Source organism: Rhineura floridana, chromosome 6, assembly GCF_030035675.1.
Source record: "Rhineura floridana isolate rRhiFlo1 chromosome 6, rRhiFlo1.hap2, whole genome shotgun sequence".
NCBI classification, from domain to species: domain Eukaryota; kingdom Metazoa; phylum Chordata; class Lepidosauria; order Squamata; family Rhineuridae; genus Rhineura; species Rhineura floridana.
This window is the reverse complement of record NC_084485.1, coordinates 108,733,161-108,755,421: the sequence shown is the minus strand read 5'-3', so window position 1 is coordinate 108,755,421 and position 22,261 is coordinate 108,733,161. Positions and strand designations below refer to the sequence as shown.

General features: G+C 41.4%; 1 protein-coding gene across 8 annotated transcripts in view; it reads left to right on the top strand.

Annotated features, from left to right (window-relative positions):
* SLC44A5 (solute carrier family 44 member 5) overlaps positions 1–22,261 on the top strand; it is a 258,713-nt gene that overhangs the window by 95,024 nt on the left and 141,428 nt on the right. The window contains exon 1 of one of the 8 annotated variants that reach the window (XM_061633444.1): positions 268–313. The exons of the other annotated variants lie outside the window; for them this stretch is intronic. Within the exon in view, the coding sequence (XP_061489428.1) occupies positions 283–313 (31 nt within the window). The 5' untranslated portion in view covers positions 268–282. Of the gene's footprint in view, positions 1–267; positions 314–22,261 lie in introns of those variants that run through there. 8 annotated transcript variants of the gene reach the window in all.

Here is a 22,261-nt window from a genome sequence, read left to right as displayed (position 1 = left end):
GGGACCGCTATCTTTACAGTACAGTCATTCTGCACATTTCCTTCCTAGTGAATGCTTAGGAGATATGTTATCATGCCTCTGCACATGGGTATGTGACACAACCTGGGGTGTTTATGTGAGTAGTAAGAAAATCCAGCTTGTTAAAGGAGGATTTAAAAATAAAGTATATTGCAGAAACCAATTACTGAAGTAAAACATGATCACTGTAAAAGTGCTAGTTAATAGCGATATTCTTAAATGTTTGCAGAGTTAGGTGACCACTTGGAAATATTGCTTGTTTGGATGAGTTTTCAGTGTAATTCATACACTTTAGGTAACAATATTTTTTTATTTTTCCACTTCTTGAGAAGTGTAGGCTAATTTAATGCTTATTCAGAAGGACTAGTTTAGACAAGCTATGCATGCTGATTTTCTAGCACTTAATTCCCAGGTCAGCCCTATTGTGGTACTGTGATGCTACTAATCCCGCAAGCATACTGGCATATACAGAATATGCATAGCAGTTTTCAACTGGGATGCAAGTAGGGTTTTTTTAAATTCCATGTTAGGAAGCAAAATGTGAAGGTTTTGTTGATGTTGTTTGGCTTAATGCTCCTGGCAGTTGGTACTGCTTAGAACTGAAATAATGATGACTCACATGGCTGTTAAGGACTATTGCTCACTAAGATGTTGCTGTTTCTTAGGATGAACTTACCCATTTCCACTGATTGTGTCCTAACCCACTGAAGTACTGTTATTAAGGCATAACACATCATCAGGAAGGACTAGATATCATGCTACCTTGACTGTATGTAATATGTATGCTGCAGCTGTTATAAACCTCTCATATTTTCTCTCCTGTAGAAGTGGGGATGTACTTACATATTCTGCTGCAGAAATGTGCAGGAGGTCAATATTTGCTAGTGTTAGTGAGACTGTACAGAGGAGGGAAGCTGATGGTAGGTAACAATTTCCAAGTTGTAATTTGAAGAATACGTGTTTCCTTTTCAAAATTAATTGATCAATAGGGATATAATAGGTGCTGCTGGACCTCTCGGCAGCCTTTGATACCATCGATCATGGTATCCTTCTGAGCCGTCTCACTGGGATAGGCCTAGGAGGCACTGTTCTACAGTGGCTCCGTTCCTACCTAATGGACAGGACCCAGAAAGTAGTGCTGGGAGACTACTGCTCGACCCCCTGGCCATTGGCCTATGGGGTACCTCAAGGTTCCATTCTGTCTCCCATGCTCTTTAACATTTATATGAAACTGCTGGGAGAAGTCATCCGGAGATTTGGAGTGCAATGTCATCAATATGCTGATGACACTCAACTCTATCTTTCCCTTCCATCTGATGGCAAGGTGGGACTACTCATCCTAAACTGGTGCCTGGAGGCTTTGAAGGGCTGGATGTGGGCGAACAAACTGAAACTTAATCCAGACAAGACGGAAGTGTTGCTGGCCAAGGGAAAAACTGCCCCAGGGAGAGGGTTGCAACATGTTCTGGATGGGGTTGCGCTCCCCTTGAAAGAGCAGGTCTGCAGTCTGGGAATTCTTCTGGATCCTGCCCTGCTGCTGGAATATCGGGTGGCTGCGGTAGCCAGGGGTGCTTTTGGCCATCTCAAAATGGTCTACCAGCTGCATCCATTCCTGAAGCAGCTGACTTGGCCACGGTGACACATGCATTGGTGACATTGAGGCTCGATTATTGTAACGCACACTACGTGGGGCTGCCTTTGAAAACGATTCGGAAACTATAGTTGGTCCACAATGCAGCAGCCAGAATGTTAACTAGAACACGGTGCAGGGAGCATATCACCCCTGTGCTTTATCGACTCCACTGGCTCCCAATTCCTGCTGAGAGGAAGGGTGGGATATAATTTAAACAAACAAACAAATAAATAAATGGATGGGAACAGCAGTGACTACTATTAATGCCTTTCAAGGTTAAAGACACTTTCTGTGAGTTGGAACCTGACATTCCTATTTTTTTAAGTCTCCAGGCATCATGATATAAGTAGGTGGTCTTTGAACAGCCACAGCCCACCCACCCCTGAGGATAATTGTAGGTGTCTATCTTACAGGGCAGTTGTAAGGAGTGCTACTTTATGTGAAGTGCATTGAAAAGATGTTTTATTTTAATATGTTTTTAAATATGTTTTGTTTTAATATATTTTAATGTGTGTTTTTATGATGTTTTAAGAGTGTTTTTAATGGTTTCGTTTGCTGCCCTGACTCCTACTGGAAGAAAGGGCAGGATATACATTTAATTAATTATAATAATAACAACAGTTCTGTGCTATGTTTAAATGCAAAGTAATAAAATAAACTCCTTATCGATAATGGCATCATCTGCCCCACAGCCACATTTATATGTGAATTCATGCTACTACTTTGAATTCCCAACCACTTTTCCATTGAACTTTGTATATCCAAGCAATGAGAACATGGTAGTTGCTAGCTAAATGTTAAGTTGAATTAACAGCTACAGCTGTGAAGTAGGGCTGCAATAAAGGGGACTAAGATGCAATTTAATACACGCTTACTGGGCATATGCCTCATTGATCTCAATGGGGCTTACTTCAAAGTAAACATACTTCTGCAACACATGCTGGCATTATATTGTGGGTATTGCATAACTGCAGTTTTGAAAAACAAATGAAAACCCTATAGGCTTTGGCTTGGTGTAACAATTTTGCTTGGTCAGTTTTAGGATGGAAGATGAGTGTTTGGCTGGGATGATCATATTGATGATGGTGGTATGTGTATCATACTGAATAATGTCTAGTACCTGACCTTGCAAAGCAAATTAACACAAATGTCTCAGTTACTTGGCAGTTGAGCTGGCCTTTTTTATTTTAGACACTTGTCACCTGCTGTTAAGTGGATATTATTTTCTTTAAAGTATCTGTGCTATAAATCTATAGATGAGAAACGTGGGGAAAGAAGCAGGGTTCTGTCCCCACATTTTCCTCATGTATAGATTCTATTTTGTTTAGCATAGGACGCCTTGTTTGTTTGTTTTGATTCCCCTATAGGTTATATCTGCCAGTTTACAGTTTGATTGCAATTTACTATGCTTAGCCAATTAAAAACTAGTTGGAATGGATGAGGAGTGTCCATTCAGACTTGCCACGACTTTACAGGTAGTTTTTTTTAAAACATTCTCCTGTATTTCTGTGTGCATAGGCTAAAATATTGATTATAGGAATTGGGTACAGGTGAAAGCAGTAGAATGATTTTGGATATTTCATAAGAATAATAAACTATTTGAATTAATACTTCAAATTGATGCTAAATATTCCAGGCAGTAGCCTTTCATATGCCTGATCGTTTTATTGCTTTATCATTGTTTTCCAGTGTATGTTTTCCAGCATAGTGCATGAAAACTGAAAATGGGCTAAAAATGTTTACATTCTGTGGACTTTTTATTAGGATTTTAAAATAATGAAGCATGCTGTTAAAATGTAGAAATCTATATTGGAAAAATCATACAATATATGATTATAAATGCGAGGAACTATGTCTTTGGCCTTTTAGTTGTGTTTTGCCTCTTTTGTTAATAGTACATATAAAATTTTAAATATTAACGCCTATCAGCCCTAGCCAGCATGTCCAGTGGTCAGGCATGATGGGAGCTGTAGTCCAATAATATCCAGGGAAGGTCACAGGTTTCTCACCCCTGCTAAAGAAGGAATTTTGGGTTGCCTTGTTCTTCACCATGTTTAGATATTTCTGCAATGCCATCAGCCTACATTGCTCCTTACAGAGTTACGTAGGCAACAGACTGCCCCCTGTCACTTAAAATCTAAAACAGAATGAGGGAGGGGAGGGAGAAACCGGAGTAAGGAAAAATAAATCTGGGCAAATGCGTTCGCTTTCACATATTTTTATACATAATTATGTTTCATTCAAGTGCCACATTATTCTGCAGGTATTTTAAAATACTCTTACATATTATTTAAATATGCAAAATGTGTATTAAAATACATATTTCCTCTCAAAACATACACTAAGGATGCAATCATATGGTTCTTGGAAAGGCATCCCAGGGGCCATAGGACAGGTTAGATATACCCCCCCAAGACAGAATCCCAATGTTAGAGAGGGAGATCTGATATCAGTGCCTCCCTCCTTGCCTCTAGTCCCTCCAAAGCCCCAGCCCAACCTATTTTTGATCTCCAACATCAGAAGGACCAAAAATGTAGTGTGGTGGTGACAATTCCTGGATTGTTCTTGGGTGGCCTGGATCCTAAGTCATCTCACTCCCCTGACATGCCCCCAAACTTGGCAGAGCATTGCTTTCGGTAGAACTGCCTTTGTATTGTGCCCCCCCTTAGGATTGCACTGCTAAAACCATTTTTTGTTAAACCAGTCAAGAACTGATCATGTTCTAGATTGCTTCCAATGTTTTGCAGTTTCAATTTTTGCTAATGCTTAAATAAAGTTGAAGCTTGGACATCATCAGTTTGATTAAAGTGACATATTTTTAAGAGGAAAAATTGACAGATAAATAAATATATAGAAACTGGGCAATCTGTTATTATTTTTGGAACTAAAATTATCAAGAGAATAAATATCCATATGAATTATTTTCTCTGCTTTGACTTATTCAATATATGTAACTGTATTTATGCTTTTGGCAATATGCTTTTCTTTTTATCATTAGTATTATTTATTATTTATTATATATGTTGTTGCATGCTCCTCCCCAATCTCTTGAGTGGTGAAAGATCTCCAGGGGTCCTCTGCTTGGCCAGGGTTTGGTTTCCTTGGAAAGAAGGTCAGTGGACTCTGTGGTGTCTTTATGAAATATGCTTTATTTACACACATTCACAGCCTGAGCGTAAGATGGAGGGGATAGATCTTGCTTTTCCTTCAGGTTTATAAGAGGCATCCTGAAGCCATCATGCAGGGAGCAGGCCTCTCTGCATATCTCCAGTTCCCAGATTTTTCTCCAACTCAACTAAAAAAACAAGCCTCTTTTTGGCCCCAGGCGGGGGCTCTCCTGAAGAGTTTCGTTAACAATAGGATCTTCCTGGCCCATTCGCCAGTTTAATGGACCTTTGACAGACCCATTAGCCCACCTGGCCACTCTATTAGATTAAGAAAGGAGACTCATCTGACTAGCGGAGCAGGTTTCTCAAATGTAGAACAACAGGCGTTTGTTGAAAGGTGAAAGCAGTTTGCGTATTGGAAGATACTTCTTGCCAGCCTTTATTCCCCTGATGAAGGCCTAAATATACAAAGGCTGAAACGCGTTGGGCTTGGATTACAGATAAACATTTTTCTGTTGTTGTTGTTGTTATGTGCCTTCAAGTCGACTTATGGCGACCCTATGAATTAGTGACCTCCAAGAGCATCTGTCATGAACCACCCTGTTCAGATCTTGTAAGTTCAGGTCTGTGGCTTCCTTTATGGAATCAATTCATCTCTTGTTTGGCCTTCCTCTTTTTCTACTCCCTTTTGTTTTCCCCAGCATTATTGTCTTTTCTAGTGAATCATGTCTTCTCATTATGTGTCCAAAGTATGATAACCTCAGTTTCATCATTTTAGCTTCTAGTGATAGTTCCGGTTTAATTTGTTCTAACACCCAATTATTCGTCTTTTTCGCAGTCCATGGTATCTGCAAAGCTCTCCTCCAACACCACATTTCAGAGGAGTTGATTTTTCTCTTATCAACTTTTTTCACTGTCCAACTTTCACATCCATACATAGAAATCGGGAATACCATGGTCTGAATGATCCTGACTTTAGTGTTCAGTGATACATCTTTACATTTCGGGAACTTTTCTAGTTCTCTCACAGCTACCCTCCCCAGTCCTAGCCTTCTTCTGATTTCTTGACTATTGTCTCCATTTTGGTTAATGATTGTGCCAAGGTATTGATAATCCTTGACAAGTTCAATGTCCTCATTGTCAACTGTAAAGTTGCATAAATCTTCTGTTGTCATTACTTTAGTCTTTTTGACGTTCAGCTGTCGTCCTGCTTTTGTGCTTTCCTCTTTAACTTTCATCAGCATTCGTTTCAAATCATTACTGGTTTCTGCTAGTAGTATGGTATCATCTACATATCTTAAATTATTGATATTTCTCCCTCCAATTTTCACACCTCCTTCATCTTGGTCCAATCCTACTTTCCATATGATATGTTCTGCGTATAGATTAAATAAATAGGGTGATAAAATACACCCCTGTCTCACACCCTTTCCGATGGGGAACCAATCAGTTTCTCCATATTCTGTCCTTACAGTAGCCTCTTGTGCAGAATACAGGTTGCACATCAGGACAATCAGATCCTGTGGCACCCCCATTTCTTTTAAAGCATTCGATAGTTTTTCGTGATCTACACAATCAAAGGCTTTGCTGTAATCTATAAAGCACAGGGTGATTTTCTTCTGAAATTCCTTGCTCTGTTCCATTATCCAGTCTGTGGGCCATTGTTTAGTTTTCCATATTTCTTGACAGATTTTAGTCAAAATTTGGACTGATTCAGTCTCAGTAGCTTGTAGCAACTCTATTGGTATGCCATCTATTCCTGGTGATTTGTTTCTTCCAAGTATTTTAAGAGCAGATTTCACCTCGCATTCTAAAATTTCTGGTTCTTCATCATACGGTTCCTCCGTGAATGAATCTGTCATCCTGGCATCTCTTTTATAGAGTTCTTCAGTGTATTGCTTCCATCTTCCTTTTATTTCATCTCAGTCAGTCAGTGTGTTCCCCTGTTGATTATTCAGCATCCCTACATTTGGTTTAAATTTCCCTTTCATTTCTCTAATCTTTTGGAATAGGGCTCTTGTTCTACCCTTTTTGTTGTCCTGTTCTATTTCTATACAGTAACTATTGTAATAGTTCTCTTTGTCCCTACGTACTAGTCGCTGTATTACTGCTTTTAGGGTTCTGACTGTGTTTCTGTCTCCTTTTTCTTTTGCTTTCCTTCTCTCTTTAACCATTTTAAGAGTTTCTTCAGTCATCTATTGAGGTCTTTCTCTCTTTTTAACTAGAGGTATTGTCTTTTTGCATTCTTCCCTGATAACGTCTCTGACTTCATTCCATAGTTCTTCTGGTTCTCTGTCAACTAAGTTTAAGCCTCAAACCTGTTCCTTATTTGATGTTTATATGCTTCTGGGATGTTATTTAAATTGTATTTTAGGCAGCGCTTGGAAGATTACGTTTAAAAAGTAATAAATTACAGTTACAGTTACATGGCCCAAAAAGTAGTAATTGCTGTTACAATTGCTCTGAAAGTAACTGATTACTTTACTTTTCCTCCAAAGTAATCACTACAATTACATTTCAGTTACTTAAAAAACGCCTACAAGGTGCTGGCATTGGCTGCTGCCTAAAACAACATTAAAAATAAACAAATACATACAGAGGTAGTAGAATAATTATTTTGATTCATAAGATAGCAATGGTGGTCTCTCCACTGGTAAGGGTGGTGGGGAGGGGGGCTGAGGCCACTACTCAGATCTTTGCACGTCAAACCAAGTGCAACCCCCCCTCAGCCTGTTGGCATGAGGCCTAGTAGTTTTCCATCAAGTCTGAAAGTTTTGAAAGTTAAGAGGAGTTATGTCTTTGCCCAGTCTGGGAACGGACAGTGAAGGCCGTTGTTATGGTAACCATCAAGATATAGACTGGGAAAGTTCTAACAGAGTCTGTGAGTTGTGTCATTCTGCATCATGCCTCTGACCTGAGAGGCTGTCTTACTTTTGCTTTCAGAGAGAAATGTGCTGTAGAGCTAGAGGGGGGGGAAACTGCTGAAAAGCCTTAATGTCTTAATAAAGACTCTTAACATGCTCTAATGCTCTGAAGAAGTTTCTTGCTCAACTTAACTCCAACGTAATGTATGCTGTTTCACGCAACAACGCACACACGCCAACAGGGGTTATGGGCCCAGATCCACAGCGCATTACACGGGAGTAAGTTGCTGGTCTGAACAGCAGACGGAGTTCCAGAGAGGGCAGCTTGATTGATCAAACCAGATGGAGGTGAGCAACATGGCTGTAAACCTGTCTGGGGGAGGCTTGCCGATGGAACGGCTTAATGAAAAGAATTATGGCAGCTGGAAGCCGAGAATGCGGGCTTTGCTAGTAAAAGAAGATTTATGGGAAGCTATTGAAGGTACACCCCCTGCACCCCTTTCAGCGGCTTGGACTAGGAACGATGAGCGAGCTCAAGCTTTTATACTTCTGGCTCTATCAGACTCTCAACTGCTACACGTGAGGGATGTTACAAACGCCAAACAGATGTGGGACCGGTTGGAAGGCATTCATGTGCAACAGACTGCGGGATCTAGATTGTGTTTGGCACAGAAGCTTTATCAAATGCGCTTCACGGGTGAGTGCGACATGTGTGAGCATCTCACGGAATTCGAACGCCTGTTTGCTGAGCTGACAGACCGAGGCGTCGAACACTCTGAACTTCAGAAGACTTATCTGATCCTGGCTTCACTCGATGGGACTTGGAATAATATGGTCATGGCTTTCGAAGCCATGCCTGACGGAGGTTTGAACGTTGCGTTTATTGAGGAAAAGCTGATCCAAGAATGGCAGCGGAGACAGGAGGCGAAAAGAGCCGAGTCGATGGAAGCTGTCAGGAGGCAAGAGGTGAAAAATGCCGTGCCGAAGGATAATAAACAGGAGCAGTTTGACAAGCTTGGAATAATGTCAGATTGTTTGTTTGTTCCAGAATTGGCTCATAATATTTTATCAGTGAGCAAACTGGTGAGTTGTAATTATTCAATTTTGTTCCACAAAGATCAATGTTTTGTAATGAGGGGAGATCAAGTGTGTTTGCAGGGAAGCCTTAATGATTCACAGTTTAAAATGTCCATGGGTGTGAAGTGTGCTGATGCCTTGAGTTCAATGGGGCAGAAAGGGAATGACGGTCAGGGCTGTAAACAGACAGCTGTAAAAGGCATGCCGTCGGTATTCACTGCCCAGATGGAGGAAGTTCACAGAGAACTAGAAGAGCCAGCATCATTTCAAGCAATCAGGCTGATGCCTGAGGCAGAGCAGCACAAATGGCAGCAGGCCATGCAGGAAGAATTACAAGCCATGCAAAAGAATGGCACGTGGACATTAGTAAAGTTAGCCATGGGTAAAAAGGCCATAGGTTGCAGATGGGTGTTTAAGAAGAAGAAAGCAAGTTCCGGGGAAGTACAGAGGTACAGGGCACGTTTGGTTGCCAAGGGATTCACCCAGCAGCATGGGACAGATTATGATGCTGTTTTCGCCCCGGTTGTGAAACATGAGTCCATTCGTGTGCTGCTGAAGCTGGCAGCGATGCAGAACATGAGTGTAAATCACTACGATATAGGGACGGCATTCCTACATGGTGATTTAAGAGAGGAGATATATATGGAACTGCCTCCGGGTTCTGTGTCAAAGGAAGGGTTCGTGTGTAAACTGCATAAATCAATATATGGACTGCGGCAAAGTGCACGCTGCTGGAATGAGAAATTGGACAGAGTGTTGCATGGAATGGGATTCCAAAGATGCAAGGCAGATCCATGTGTGTATATAAAGAGACAGGGGATGAAAACCACGTTCTGTGCAGTTTACGTTGATGACATCATGTATTTTTATCATGAGCAGCAAGAGGAACAAGAATTTAATGAGCAACTGGGCAGGCAGGTGGACACAAAGAATTTGGGGCCTGTCATACACTATTTAGGCACGGATATTGTGCGTGCAGAAGACGGAAGCATAACATTGAGTCAGGAAAGTAAAATAAATCAGATCATAGAAGAATGCAACATGACAGAATGCAATGTTGTGAAGACTCCAATGGTTGTGGCTTTCCAACAGAATGTGCAGGAGACGCCCTGTACAGAACCTGAGAAGTACAGGCGCATAATAGGGAAATTGCAATACTTGGTGAAGGTGTCTCGCCCAGACATATGTAATGCAGTCAGTATTTTAAGCCGGAAGGTAGAGCATCCTTCAGAGGCTGACTGGCAAGGGATTAAAAGAATAGTGCGTTATCTGAAAGGCACGAAGACAAAGAGTCTGGTTTTGTCAGGAGCAAAGACAGGAAGTCTTGAATGTTTTGTGGATGCAGATCATGCAGGGGAACTGAGCAGTCGTAAGTCAACCTCTGGCATAGTTGTGATGTGGCACGGGTCATGCATTGACTGGAGCAGCAAGAAACAAAATGTGGTGGCAACCTCAAGTGCAGAAGCAGAGTATGTGGCTCTATCACAGGCCTGTAATGAGCTACAATGGTTCGCAATGCTCATGCAGGAGATAGGCATTGATATGCAATTTCCGATTACTGTATATGAAGACAATCAGACCTGCATTAAGATAGCCACATCAGAAGCTCATACCAAAAGAACAAAACATATTAGTGTCAGATACTTTCACGTAAGGGATTGTGTGCAGCAGGGGTTTGTTAACCTAACATTTTGTGACACTAACAACATGGTGGCTGACATAATGACCAAGCCTTTGTGTGAGGAGAAATTTGGCAAACTGGTGACAAGGCTTGGAATGAACCAAAGTTTGAATGAATGTAATTTTGAACTGTACTGAGATGTAATTTTGAACTGTACTGAACTGAAAATGTATGATGCAATGTACTGAAATGTATTGCAAGAGGTATTGTAGAAATGTATTACTGTATGACTATGTATTGTGGAGATGTATTGTTGAGATTTCTTTGTAATTGACAGACATGATGAGAAAAAGGGGGGCTTGTTGGCATGAGGCCTAGTAGTTTTCCATCAAGTCTGAAAGTTTTGAAAGTTAAGAGGAGTTATGTCTTTGCCCAGTCTGGGAACGGACAGTGAAGGCCGTTGTTATGGTAACCATCAAGATATAGACTGGGAAAGTTCTAACAGAGTCTGTGAGTTGTGTCCTTCTGCATCATGCCTCTGACCTGAGAGGCTGTCTTACTTTTGCTTTCAGAGAGAAATGTGCTGTAGAGCTAGAGGGGGGGAAACTGCTGAAAAGCCTTAATGTCTTAATAAAGACTCTTAACATGCTCTAATGCTTTGAAGGAGTTTCTTGCTCAACTTAACTCCAACGTAATGTATGCTGTTTCACGCAACAATGCACACACGCCAACACAGCCAGCCAGCATAATCTCTCTCACTTAACCACCTCCTAGACCCTGCTCTGCCACCAGCTAAGGGACACTCACTCAAGCAAACATTTTCCCCTGGGATGCAAAAAAGTTAAAATACTGCAAATGCAGCACAATAGCCAGAGAGGGTGGTGGAGGCCACTTTGTGTGCCATGTGCAAACACAGTATTCTCTCTCTCTCTCTCTCTCTCTCTCTCTCTCTCTCTCTCTCTCTCTCTCTCTCTCTCTCACACACACACACACACACACACACACACACACACACACACACACACACACACTCACACACACACACACACACATGTTGTTATCTTCACCTCCACAGTTCTTTATCTCCATTCTGCTGCTGCCTCCTCCTCCTCCTTTATCCATGTTCTTGACCTCCAGATCCTTTCCTCCTCCACTCCATTATTCATCACCACTATCTGTTTTTTTAAACAATTGTTTTTTCCACTCCACCCCGTCTCACTCTCTGCCTTCTCCCTCGTCGCCTTCTACCCATCCACAGAGCATGAGGAAAGAGCAACACTGCACAGAAGCCCAGTTTGAGGAACATGATTTTCATCTACAAATCAGAGGAGCAGAAGACTTCCCCTGCTCTCCCCCAAGTGATGCCCAAAAGTAATTCTGGAAATGTTACAATTACTCCACAAAAGTAGTAAAATTACTCCTGGTTCTATTACAATCAAAATGTAAAGGAATTACCCACTCGTTACTCAAAAAAAGTAATGAATTACAAGTAATTCGTTACTTGTAGCTAGTTACTTCCAAGCTCTGATTTTGGGATTATGATTGCTTTATTGGTCTTCTTTACCTTTAGTCTGGTTTTCGATACAACCAGTTCATGATCTGTACCGCAGTCTGCTCCTGGTCTTGTTTTCACAGAAAGTATGGAACTTCTCCATCTTCTGCTACCAATTATATAATCAATTTGATTCTTATATTAACCATTTGGTGATGTCCACATATCCCATTTCTCAAATGTAGAGCCCACCTCAAGGTGCAGGGTTCCAATCAGAGGCTGGAAGGGAACTCATAGAAATCATCTATCTCAGCCTTTCCCAACTAGTGGGCCACCAGATGTTGTTGGACCACAACTCCTATCTGCCTCAACCAGCATTGCCAATGGTCAGGAAAGATGGGAATTGTGGTCCAACAACATCTGGTGGCCTACTAGTTGGGAAACGCTGATCTATCTCAATCCCCAAACCCATAACAATATATACAAGATGAACAAGTTGTAACTGTATTTTTTTTAAAAAAAAAACCTTCCCCCCCCCTTCTCTCTGCTTTTTTCTGGTAATTTTTTTTTCTTAATAAAGATAATTTTTAAAAAATTGTTTTGATTACAAGTAAACTGTCAGGCACTGCATAGCAACCTTTGGAAGCATGAAATCTGTCGGACAGCTAAATTCCAATCTGCATGATTTACAAAACTCTAGTTGTTCAAACATCACTAATTTGAAACTTGGTTACATTTGGCAATTAGGATTAAGGGATTAATCCCTTGAACAAAGGGGAGTCAAAGGAAAAGAGAGAAAGGTGGTACCAAGTATTTGTTCATTGGGTGAGTTCCATATGCAAGGGGGCAGGAAGGAAAAATGAATGAAGATGCTTAAGGGAGCAGGACACCTTCAGTCAGATGAAGATAGTAGAACTGAATGAGTTGGAAGGTCATAGACAGGGATACAGTGAGAAACTAGCACTGGGAGGTAGGATGGGACATAGCCATGGAGGAGGCGTGGGAATCTTTTTGGCTCCACAGGCCAGATCCTTATCAGGATCAACATCATGGACCAAATTCAAGAGGTGGCTGTGGCCACCACCTGTCAATCATGTGATGTCCTTATGACAGCAAAGTGACCCCGCCCACCTGTCAGAATCCCTTACAGGGAGTTCCCAAGTGTCAGCAGCAAGCTCTGGCTTCATACTCTCCCTTCTGCCCCCAGCCACAGTGGCTGGGATTGAAGGGGAGACCCTCCCATGAATCGCCTTCCTGCATTAAAAAATCTAGTTGCCATAAAGTAAAGTGGGATATTCAGAAGTTGGTCTGTAGTTTCATAAACAATGCTCCTTATCCCATCTTATTCCTATCTCTGTAGCCCTTCTGTTATCCTATATAGTATTAGCATAGGAAGTGTTACTGGAGGAGAAATAAGGGAACTAACTGGAAGCAAGAGTGAAAGCTGTAGAAGTAGAATAGGAGACACTTGCAGTAAGGAAGCAGTCTGGGGGACAAAAATAATACTCCTGTCAGTACTTGCTGGTGTGTCTATAAGAAATTATATTTGGCTTTATATCTAAAACACAAGGAATTTCTCTGTAATGCTAACACGTTTACTTTTATTTGCAGATCTACAAACATTTCCTCTATTTAAATTTGTCTGTCAGTGATTTCACATAATGATCAATCTAATCTTGGAATAAATAGATTGAAGAAACTCCGGTTGGTAATTCTGTTCTTCACACTAAAGCACTTTTCATACTTTTTGTATTAAGCCCCCATATGCAAAGACCTATGTACAATAACAATATGTCTTCTTTTTTGGTAATACTATTTCTTTCATAAAATGATAAAAGGTTTTTTTGAGACAGCAGCATGTAAAGGCTGTAGAATTATTTAACATTTTATATTTACAAATGGCAGTATAGGAGCTTAATATAATGTATGTAGTGCCATGCAGTTTCATTGAAACATTCTTTACAGCCTGAGGGTTCAGAAGTACTATAGCCATAATGCAACTATAATATTTTATCTCATCAAGGAAGTATAAAAAGGATAAAGGTAAAAGGTATAGCAATTGATCTATTCATTGCATTAGTTATATGTTGTATTCAGTGTGTTAGTTATACAGAGCTATTTTTACTTTTATAAATAATGATATACTTCCCCTTCCCACATGTTAAAGTCCCAATAATAGTTCTTCCCCACTCCCTTGGCTATAATTAAGTAAAGAAAAAATGGAGACATAGCTGCACGCTGTGCACATATTGTGGGGAAAGGCCACTGCTTAGTGGTAGAACATTTGCTTTGCATGCATAAAGTCCCAGGTTCAACCCTGGCATCTCCAGGTAGGGCTGGGAAAGACTCCTAATCTGAAACCCAGAGAGCTGCTGTCAGTTGGTGTGGACAGTACTGAACTAGATGGACCAGTACAAGATAATTTACTATGTTCCTAAGTGTAACGTGTAGTTTGACCTGTTGCCTACAATTAAAAATTGGTCCATAGTTATACATAGGAAAATCCCGCTTTAATGGAACACTCAAATCCTTCATTTCATTTCTTTGTTTTCTAAATCCCCATAATAATTCTTCAAGAATATTTCAGTGAGTTATCTCTAAAGAAATTATGTGTCTGGACTATAAACATCTGGACACTACAGTTGACTACTATGTTGAAGTCATATTAATGAATAAAATCCAAACACTGCCTTAATTAGCCATGGAAATACAAGAGAGGACCTACTGAAAGTGAACAAGTACTGGAAGTGGTGGATGAGGAAAAGTCACATGGTAAGACTTGAGGGTGCACTCTTTGTTGAACACTAGTAGTGTAAAATTAGCCAGTGCAGTTCAGTGTTGACTATAGAGACTGGTTTTCATGACAGGATAATTTCCATGCATAGCTGAAATATTTTGTTTGTTCCTAAGCACTAATACAAATACACTTCTGGATATTTTTCTTTTCATTTTTGAGAGCAATCATTGCAGTAAGAAATGGTGTGTGTGTGTGTGTGTAAAGTATAAAACCATGCAATTCATTTAACTTTCTTTCTTGTGAACTGGAAATGTAATAATTCTGGAAAATTATACATGACTGACTTGTATTATTAATAAGGTACACATGATAATTATAATCATTCTACATCAGACATTCAAACGTCATTTATCACCTGTCACTTCCAAAGGCTAATTTTACACAGAATCCCTGTGAGCCATAGCAGCTCAGCAAGTAGGACAAGGTGAAAAGATAGCATATCCCCCCTCCTCCAGTTAAGTTATTATTATAAGAGTCTAGCAGACTATAGAAAGGACACTCAGCAGCCAGAATTTCAAATTAAGTGATAAAGTAGCTTATCATCAGATTTTCTTAACCATATACTTATATTTTGGTACCATGCACATTAAATGAATGTGATTTGACCACTCAAGTAGATTGGGTTATCCTTTAGTGCAGGGGTTCCCAAACTGTGGTCTGTGAGCTTCATTCAGGTGGAGTTACAATTTTAATTCTATGGAATATAAACTGTAATACAATAAAATACAATGTAAGAAATAAAAGCAGCAGTAAAAATAGCATTAAAATTATACAGCATCTAGTACAGTGTATTACAATTGCTACAACAGGCAGAAAAATAATTAAGTGCTCCGTCAAGACCCTCAGCAATTTTCAAGTGGATTTTTCCATGTGTTCATTATGTTGAGAAATAGAGTGGAAAAATTGGACCATTTCTCTTTTTAATTATTAAATATCTTTTTCTAGTCACACTGTGGTGTCAGCACAAAGAATGGTGTCATATTTTTAATTTATTCATAAATATATCCTCTGTCAGCCCCTAAAATTATCCCAAAGTGATTTCTAACTTTAAAAATCTCATTACTGTTTAAACCAGGGAGTGTTAAAAAGCCAGAATACAAACAGATAAAATGGAATCACAATCACAGATAACCACATCACATGTATCTCACCATGAGAGTTGACTGGAAGATAAATCACATTGTTGGGAGAGAAGAAAATGGTCATGTGACTTGAAGGATCCAAAACCCTACTTAGTAGCATTTTCATTCCAACTCCCTTCTCCCCACTTCGAACAGTTATTTCCCCTTCCTAAGGCAATAGCATAAACTGGTTTTGAAATATCCCTTATCTTCAAAAGTGCTTCATCACATAGATTATTGAATTGCTGTTTGAGAAACACATAGACTAAGAGAGCATAGACTAAGAGAAAACTAATTCTGATTTATTTCTTTATTTGCATATCTGGTACTTTATTGATATATCTACAGTAGGGCCCCACTCATACGGCAGGTTGCATTCCAGACCCCTGCTGAAAAGCGAAACCCGCTGGAAAGTGGGACATAGCGCGCAATCAGCTGTACAGTACAGCTGATTGCGCGCTACAGCTGATCACTGTCAGCTGGAGCACAGCGGCTGGAGCTCCCCACGCTCCAGCTGATCGCATGCTACAGCTGATCAGCTATAGTGCGCAAACATCTGTAGCGTGGGGAGCTCCAGCTGCCACGCTGCAGCTGACAGTGCTTGGCCCCTGAAGCTCCTCGCGCTACAGCTGATCGTATGCCACAGCTGAAGCGCAGGGAGCTCCAGCTGACGGCGCTTGGCCCCTGAAGTTCCCCGTACTACAGCTGATCACCCCGCTGGCGCCATACTAATGGAACACCGAAAAGCGGGGCCCTACTGTATTTGTTGTTGAATATTGTTTTTTTCCCATAGTATTTGACATACAGTATTGTTCTCTTTTAGTAGTTAAGTGTGATTCATTCAAGCTGATAACTATTATGTAACTGCGGAAGCAGTTATTTACATTGGGAAAAACACTGCAGAAATTGGAAAAAGGTCGGTGTTGATGTGAAAACTTAACCTCAGTACACTGTGTTACATAAATCGCCTGCTGGAAACACTTAGGAAGGAAATGCTTGTTTTCAGTGTTAGGCAGAATTATCTTGACGCTAAAACATCTTCACATTTCTTTGTGCCATGCTGTAAACTGCACAAAGACAAACTATGAATAAGATACAATTCTGTAGTGCAAAACAGCTAATGTGAATCCAATACAAGTGGCTGGAATACAACAACTGAAGGATATAACTTGTCCAAAAATAACAGAAGGAATAGAAAGGAAGGCAGAGTTGCACTGTATGTTAAACATATGTATCGCTGTACAGAAATACAGGAGGATGAGCTTGGTAATTCCACCGAGAGTATCTGGATTAAAATTAATGGGGCAAGGAATAAAAGGAGCATGGCGGTTGGAGTCTACTACCGACCACCCAATGAAGGAGAAGACGAGGATGAAACTTTTGCAAAGCAAATTGCCAGTGTTTCAAGCAGGCATGATGTAGTAGTAATGGGGACTTCAATTACCCCAATATCTGTTGGGAGACTAATTCTGCCAAACACGGCTGCTCCAAGAAATTCCTGACTTATGTTTGAGATAACTTTCTCCTACAGAAAGTGGAGGAAGCAACTAGAGAATCAGCTATCCTTGATTTGAATCTAACCAATAGAGATGATTTGGTGGATGAAGTGGCAGTTATTGGAACTCTGGGGGAAAGTGACCACGCTATACTTGAGTTCTTGATTTTAAAGGAAGCAAAAGGTGAGAGTAGCCATACATGTACTCTGAACACCAGGAAAGCCGATTTTAGTAAACTCTGAACAATGGTGAGTAAGGTTCCATGGCAAGCAACCCTAATGAGAAAAGTAGTCCACGATGGGTGGGAGTTTCTAAAAAAGGAAATTCTAAAGACACAATGGCAAACAATTTCATCAATGAAAAAAGGGGGAAGACAGCAGAAGAAGCCAATGTGGCTTCACAGAAAGCTTAGAAATGACCTGAAAACAAAAAAGGAGACATACAGGAAGTGGAAGGAAGGCCACACCACAAAGAAAGAGTATAGACAGGTAGCATGGAATTGCAAGGATGGCGTCAGAAAGGCTAAAACTGAGAATGAGCTGAGGTTAGCGACAGATACCAAAAAGGAACAAAAAGCTTTCTTCAGGTACCTCCATAGTAAAACACAGAGAAAAGAAATGGTGGTACAGCTGCTCAATGAGGATGGCAAAATAATAACATGACAAAAGGCAGAAGTGCTCAATTCCTACTTTGGCTCAGTCTTCTCCCAAAAGAGGGTTTATGACCCTCCTGGGAAACATGAAGGAGCAGGATTGCAGCTTGAAATTGATAGACAAATGGCCAAGGAATACCTAATCACTTTGAAGAAGTTCAGATCTGCAGGGCCTGACGGACTGCGTCCTAGAGTATTGAAGGAAGTGGCTGAAGAACTCTCAGAACCACTGTCTGTTATCTTTGCAAAATCGTGGAGGATGGGTGAAGTGCTGGATGACTGGAGGAGAGCTAATGTTGTCCCTATCATCGAAAGGGCAAAAAGGAGGACCCGGGGAACTACAGATTAATCAGCCTAACATGAGTCCCTGGGAAAATTCTGGAGCAGATTATAAAGTGGTCAATCTGTAAGCACCTAGAAAACAATGCAGTAATTACTAGAAATCAACATGGATTTATCAAGAACAAATCCTGCCAGACTAATTTTATAATCTTATCTCAGTTTTTGATCAGGTAACCTCCCTGGTAGAATGGAAATGCTGTGGACATAACATACTGACTTCAGAAAAGCTTTTGACAAAGTATCCCATGATAGCAACCTAGCTAAATAGGGGCTGGATGGAGCAACTATCAGGTGGATCCACAGTTAGCTACAGAATTGTACTCAAAGAGTGCTTTTCAATGGTTCCTTCTCAAACTGAGGGGAGGTAACGAGTGGGTACTGCATTGCTTGGTCCTGGATCCAGGGTTCTTCAACATTTTTATTAACAACTTAGATGAGGAGGTGCAGGAAATGCGTATCAGATTTGCAGATGATACAAAATTGGGAGGGATAGCTAATACCTTGGAAGACAGAAACAAAATTCAAAGTGATCCCTATAGGCTGGAGCATTGAGCTGAAAAGAACAGAATGAAATCTAATGGATCAATGCAAAGCTCTACACCTAGGAAAAAGAAACCAAATACACAGTTATAACATGGGGGATACTTGGCTCAGTAATACGACAAGTGAGAAGGATCTTGGGATTGTTGTTGATCACAAGCTAAATATAAGCCAACAGTGTGATGTGGCTGCAAAAAAAAGCAAATGCTATTTTTGACTGCATTAACAGAAGTATACTTTCCAAATCACGTGAAGTATTGGTTTCCCTCTTTCGTCACTGGTTCCGCCTCATCTTGAGTACTGTGTCCAGTTCTGGACCCGGCTCTTTAAGAAGGATGCAGACAAACTGGAACAGGTTCAGAGGAGGGCAACGAGGATGATCAGGGAACTAGAAACAAAGCCCTCTGAGGAAAGATTGAAAGAACTGGGCATGCTGAGCCTTGAGCCTTGAGAAGAGAAGACAGAGGGGAGATAGGATAGCACTTTTCAAGTACTTTAAAGGTTGTCACACAGAGGAGGACCAGGATCTCTTCTCAATCTTCCCAGAGTGCATGGCATGGAACAATGTGCTCAAGTTGCAGGAAGCCAGATTTTGACTGACTATCAGGAAAACCTACCTGTTAGAACGGTATGACAATGGATTACCTAAGGAAATGGAGGGCACTCCAACACTGGAGGCATTCAAGAGGCAGCTGGACAGCCACCTGTCGGTATGCTTTAATTCCTGCATTGAGCAAGGGGTTGGACTCGATGGCCTTACAGGGGTCTTCCAACTCTACGATTCTCTGATTCTATAATTCGTCTGGAGTGTAACCCACCGTATGAGTGGAGCCCGACCGTATGTATATAGAGGAATATGTCCACTCAAGGGCATCTTGAAGAATTTAACCCTGCATGTCCCAGCAAGTGGGAAAGTTATGCAGCCAGGCTGGAGTTTTACTTGGCAGCAAATGGCATTACAGAGTCAGAGAAGAAGCGTGCTGTGTTCCTCAGTGTAGTGGGCCGGACACCTTTGACCTAGCCCAGGCCCTCGTAGCACCAGCAAAACTTGCTAATACATCTTATGAGGATATCCTGAATGCTTTACAAGGACATTTCTCTCCAAAACTGTCTGGAATAGCACAACGTAATTCTTTTTACAAGTGAAATCAGGGCCCAATAGAGAGTGTGTCACTGTATGTTGCTGAACTTAGATGCATGGTGAAACACTGCAATTTCCCAAACCTTGAGGAGGTGCTGCGTGGTTGACTGGTCTGTGGGTTGCATGATGAGGGCCTGCAAAAGTGTCTGTTTGCAAAAGGACAGATCACATTCAAGACTGCATTAGAGGAAGCTCTGGGTACAGAAGCACCAGCAGCAAGCGCCTGAGAAGTGCGCTTGGCAAGAAACTCACCCTGTTCAGAAACCCAGCTGGGTAAAGATTCAAATCAACAACTTCTAGAGATCTACAGGCTGCAGTGCAAATGTTCATCAACCAGAGTAGGTGCTGCAGGACCTCTGAGATCCAGACAAGTTTATCCAGTGAAATGTAAGACCTGTGGTGAATCTCATGAACAGCATGCCTGCCATTTCAGAGGTGCACAGTATGGGTATTGTCAAAAAGTTGGGCATATTGAGCGAGTATGTCAAGCCAAAGCGGAAGCAGCCACCCCCAGAAGTGCGGTGGAAAGGAAAACACCATCAAGAACACAAAGCAGTACCACACACACTGTACAGAAGTTTTCCACATATGACAACGCAGAGGAGGTGATTAAGCCAGGGTTGCAGTACTCTGCCAGTGTGAGGAAGGTGAAGGTGACAGTCACCATCCAGGGCACTCCATGCACCATGAAAATTGATTCAGGCTCAGGTTATACTATCATCTCATTGGAAACCTACCAGCAAATATTTCCTTGTGGGGACCCACAAATTGTCCCTTTCCACTCCATACTTACTGATTACCAGGAAAATCAGGTTCCAATAAAGGGTGTCTGTGAAGCTGAGGTACATTACCAAACTTTCCATGGCACTTTACAGTTATTGGTTGCTCAAGGGCATTACACCAGTCTTCCTTGGCTTAGACTGGTTTGAGCCATTGGACATTGCTCTCACGGGGTCCACCAGACTGGTGAATCATTATGGGATAGCATCCTAAATGATTTCAAAGCTGTTTTTGATAAAGGTCTTGGGAAATATAAGGGGCCTCCTATTTCGTTCTTGGATCCTACTGTGGCCCCCATCCGTATGAAACCCCGTCATGTTCCATTTGCACTGCGAGCAAAGATTGATGCTGAAGTTGATTGCCTCATAGAGCAAGGCATCTTGGAGCCAGTGACACACCCTACATGGGAGACACACATTGTCACTCCATTGAAGGCCAATGGCAACATCCACATTTGTGGTGACTACAAATGCACTATCAATAAAGCTGTGCATCAGCATCCATATCCAATCCCAGTGGTGAGTCATCTTTTGGCATCACTTTCACAAGGAAAAGTTTTTGCAAAGTTTGACCTGGCCCAGGCCTATCAACAACTGTCTGTGGATGATGCTACTGCCGATGCTCAGACTATCACCACTCATCATGGAGCATTCAGAGTAAAACATCTCCAGTTTGGTGTTTTAGTGGCCCCTGGAATTTTTCAGACCTTAATGGAGGACATTCTCAAAGGAGTACCAGGTGCCATACCATATTTTGATGATGTCTTGGTTGCTGGCAACTCCATTGCTGAACTTGCCTCACGGGAGCGGGATGTACTGCACCGTTTTGCTGTTGCTGATCTCCAGGTCAAGCATGAGAAATGTGTATTTGGTGTTTCCCAAATTGAATTTGTTGGCTACAGTATTGATGCTGCTGGCATTTGGCCTACCCCGGAAAAATTTAAAGCAATTCATGAAGCTCCAGTGCCCTGTAATAAACAGGAACTCCAAGCCTTCTTTGGATTCTTGAATTTGTATCACGCCTTCTTGAAACATAAGGCTACAGTGGCAGAACCATTGCATCATCTACTTGACAAGCATGCTGCATGGCAGTGGACAGCCCGGCATGATAAGGCTTTCCATGATGTAAAACACCTGTTATCGTCTGACAGTGACTTGGTGCACTATGATGAATGGAAACCTTTGATTCTCACATGTGATGCACCTCCATATGGTATTGGAGCTGTCCTGAGCCACCAACTTGAGGACTCTTGTGAGGTGCGTATTGCTTTCTACTCCAGAACAATGTCTTCAGCAGAACGGAATTATGCCCAAATTGATAAGGAGGCCCTGGCTATTATGGCTAGCATAAAGAAATTCCATGACTTTGTCTATGGCTGACCATTCACTATTGCTACTGACCACAGGCTGTTATTGGGATTGTTTGCCCCTAACCAGCAGATGCCTCACATATTATCTCCATGCATGTTGCGGTGAGTGATTTTCCTGAACGTGTATGATTACACATTTCAACATCGGCGTGGCAGGAGCATTGCCCATGCTGATGCTTTGATCCGCCTTCCTCTCTCTTCTGCTGGGGTT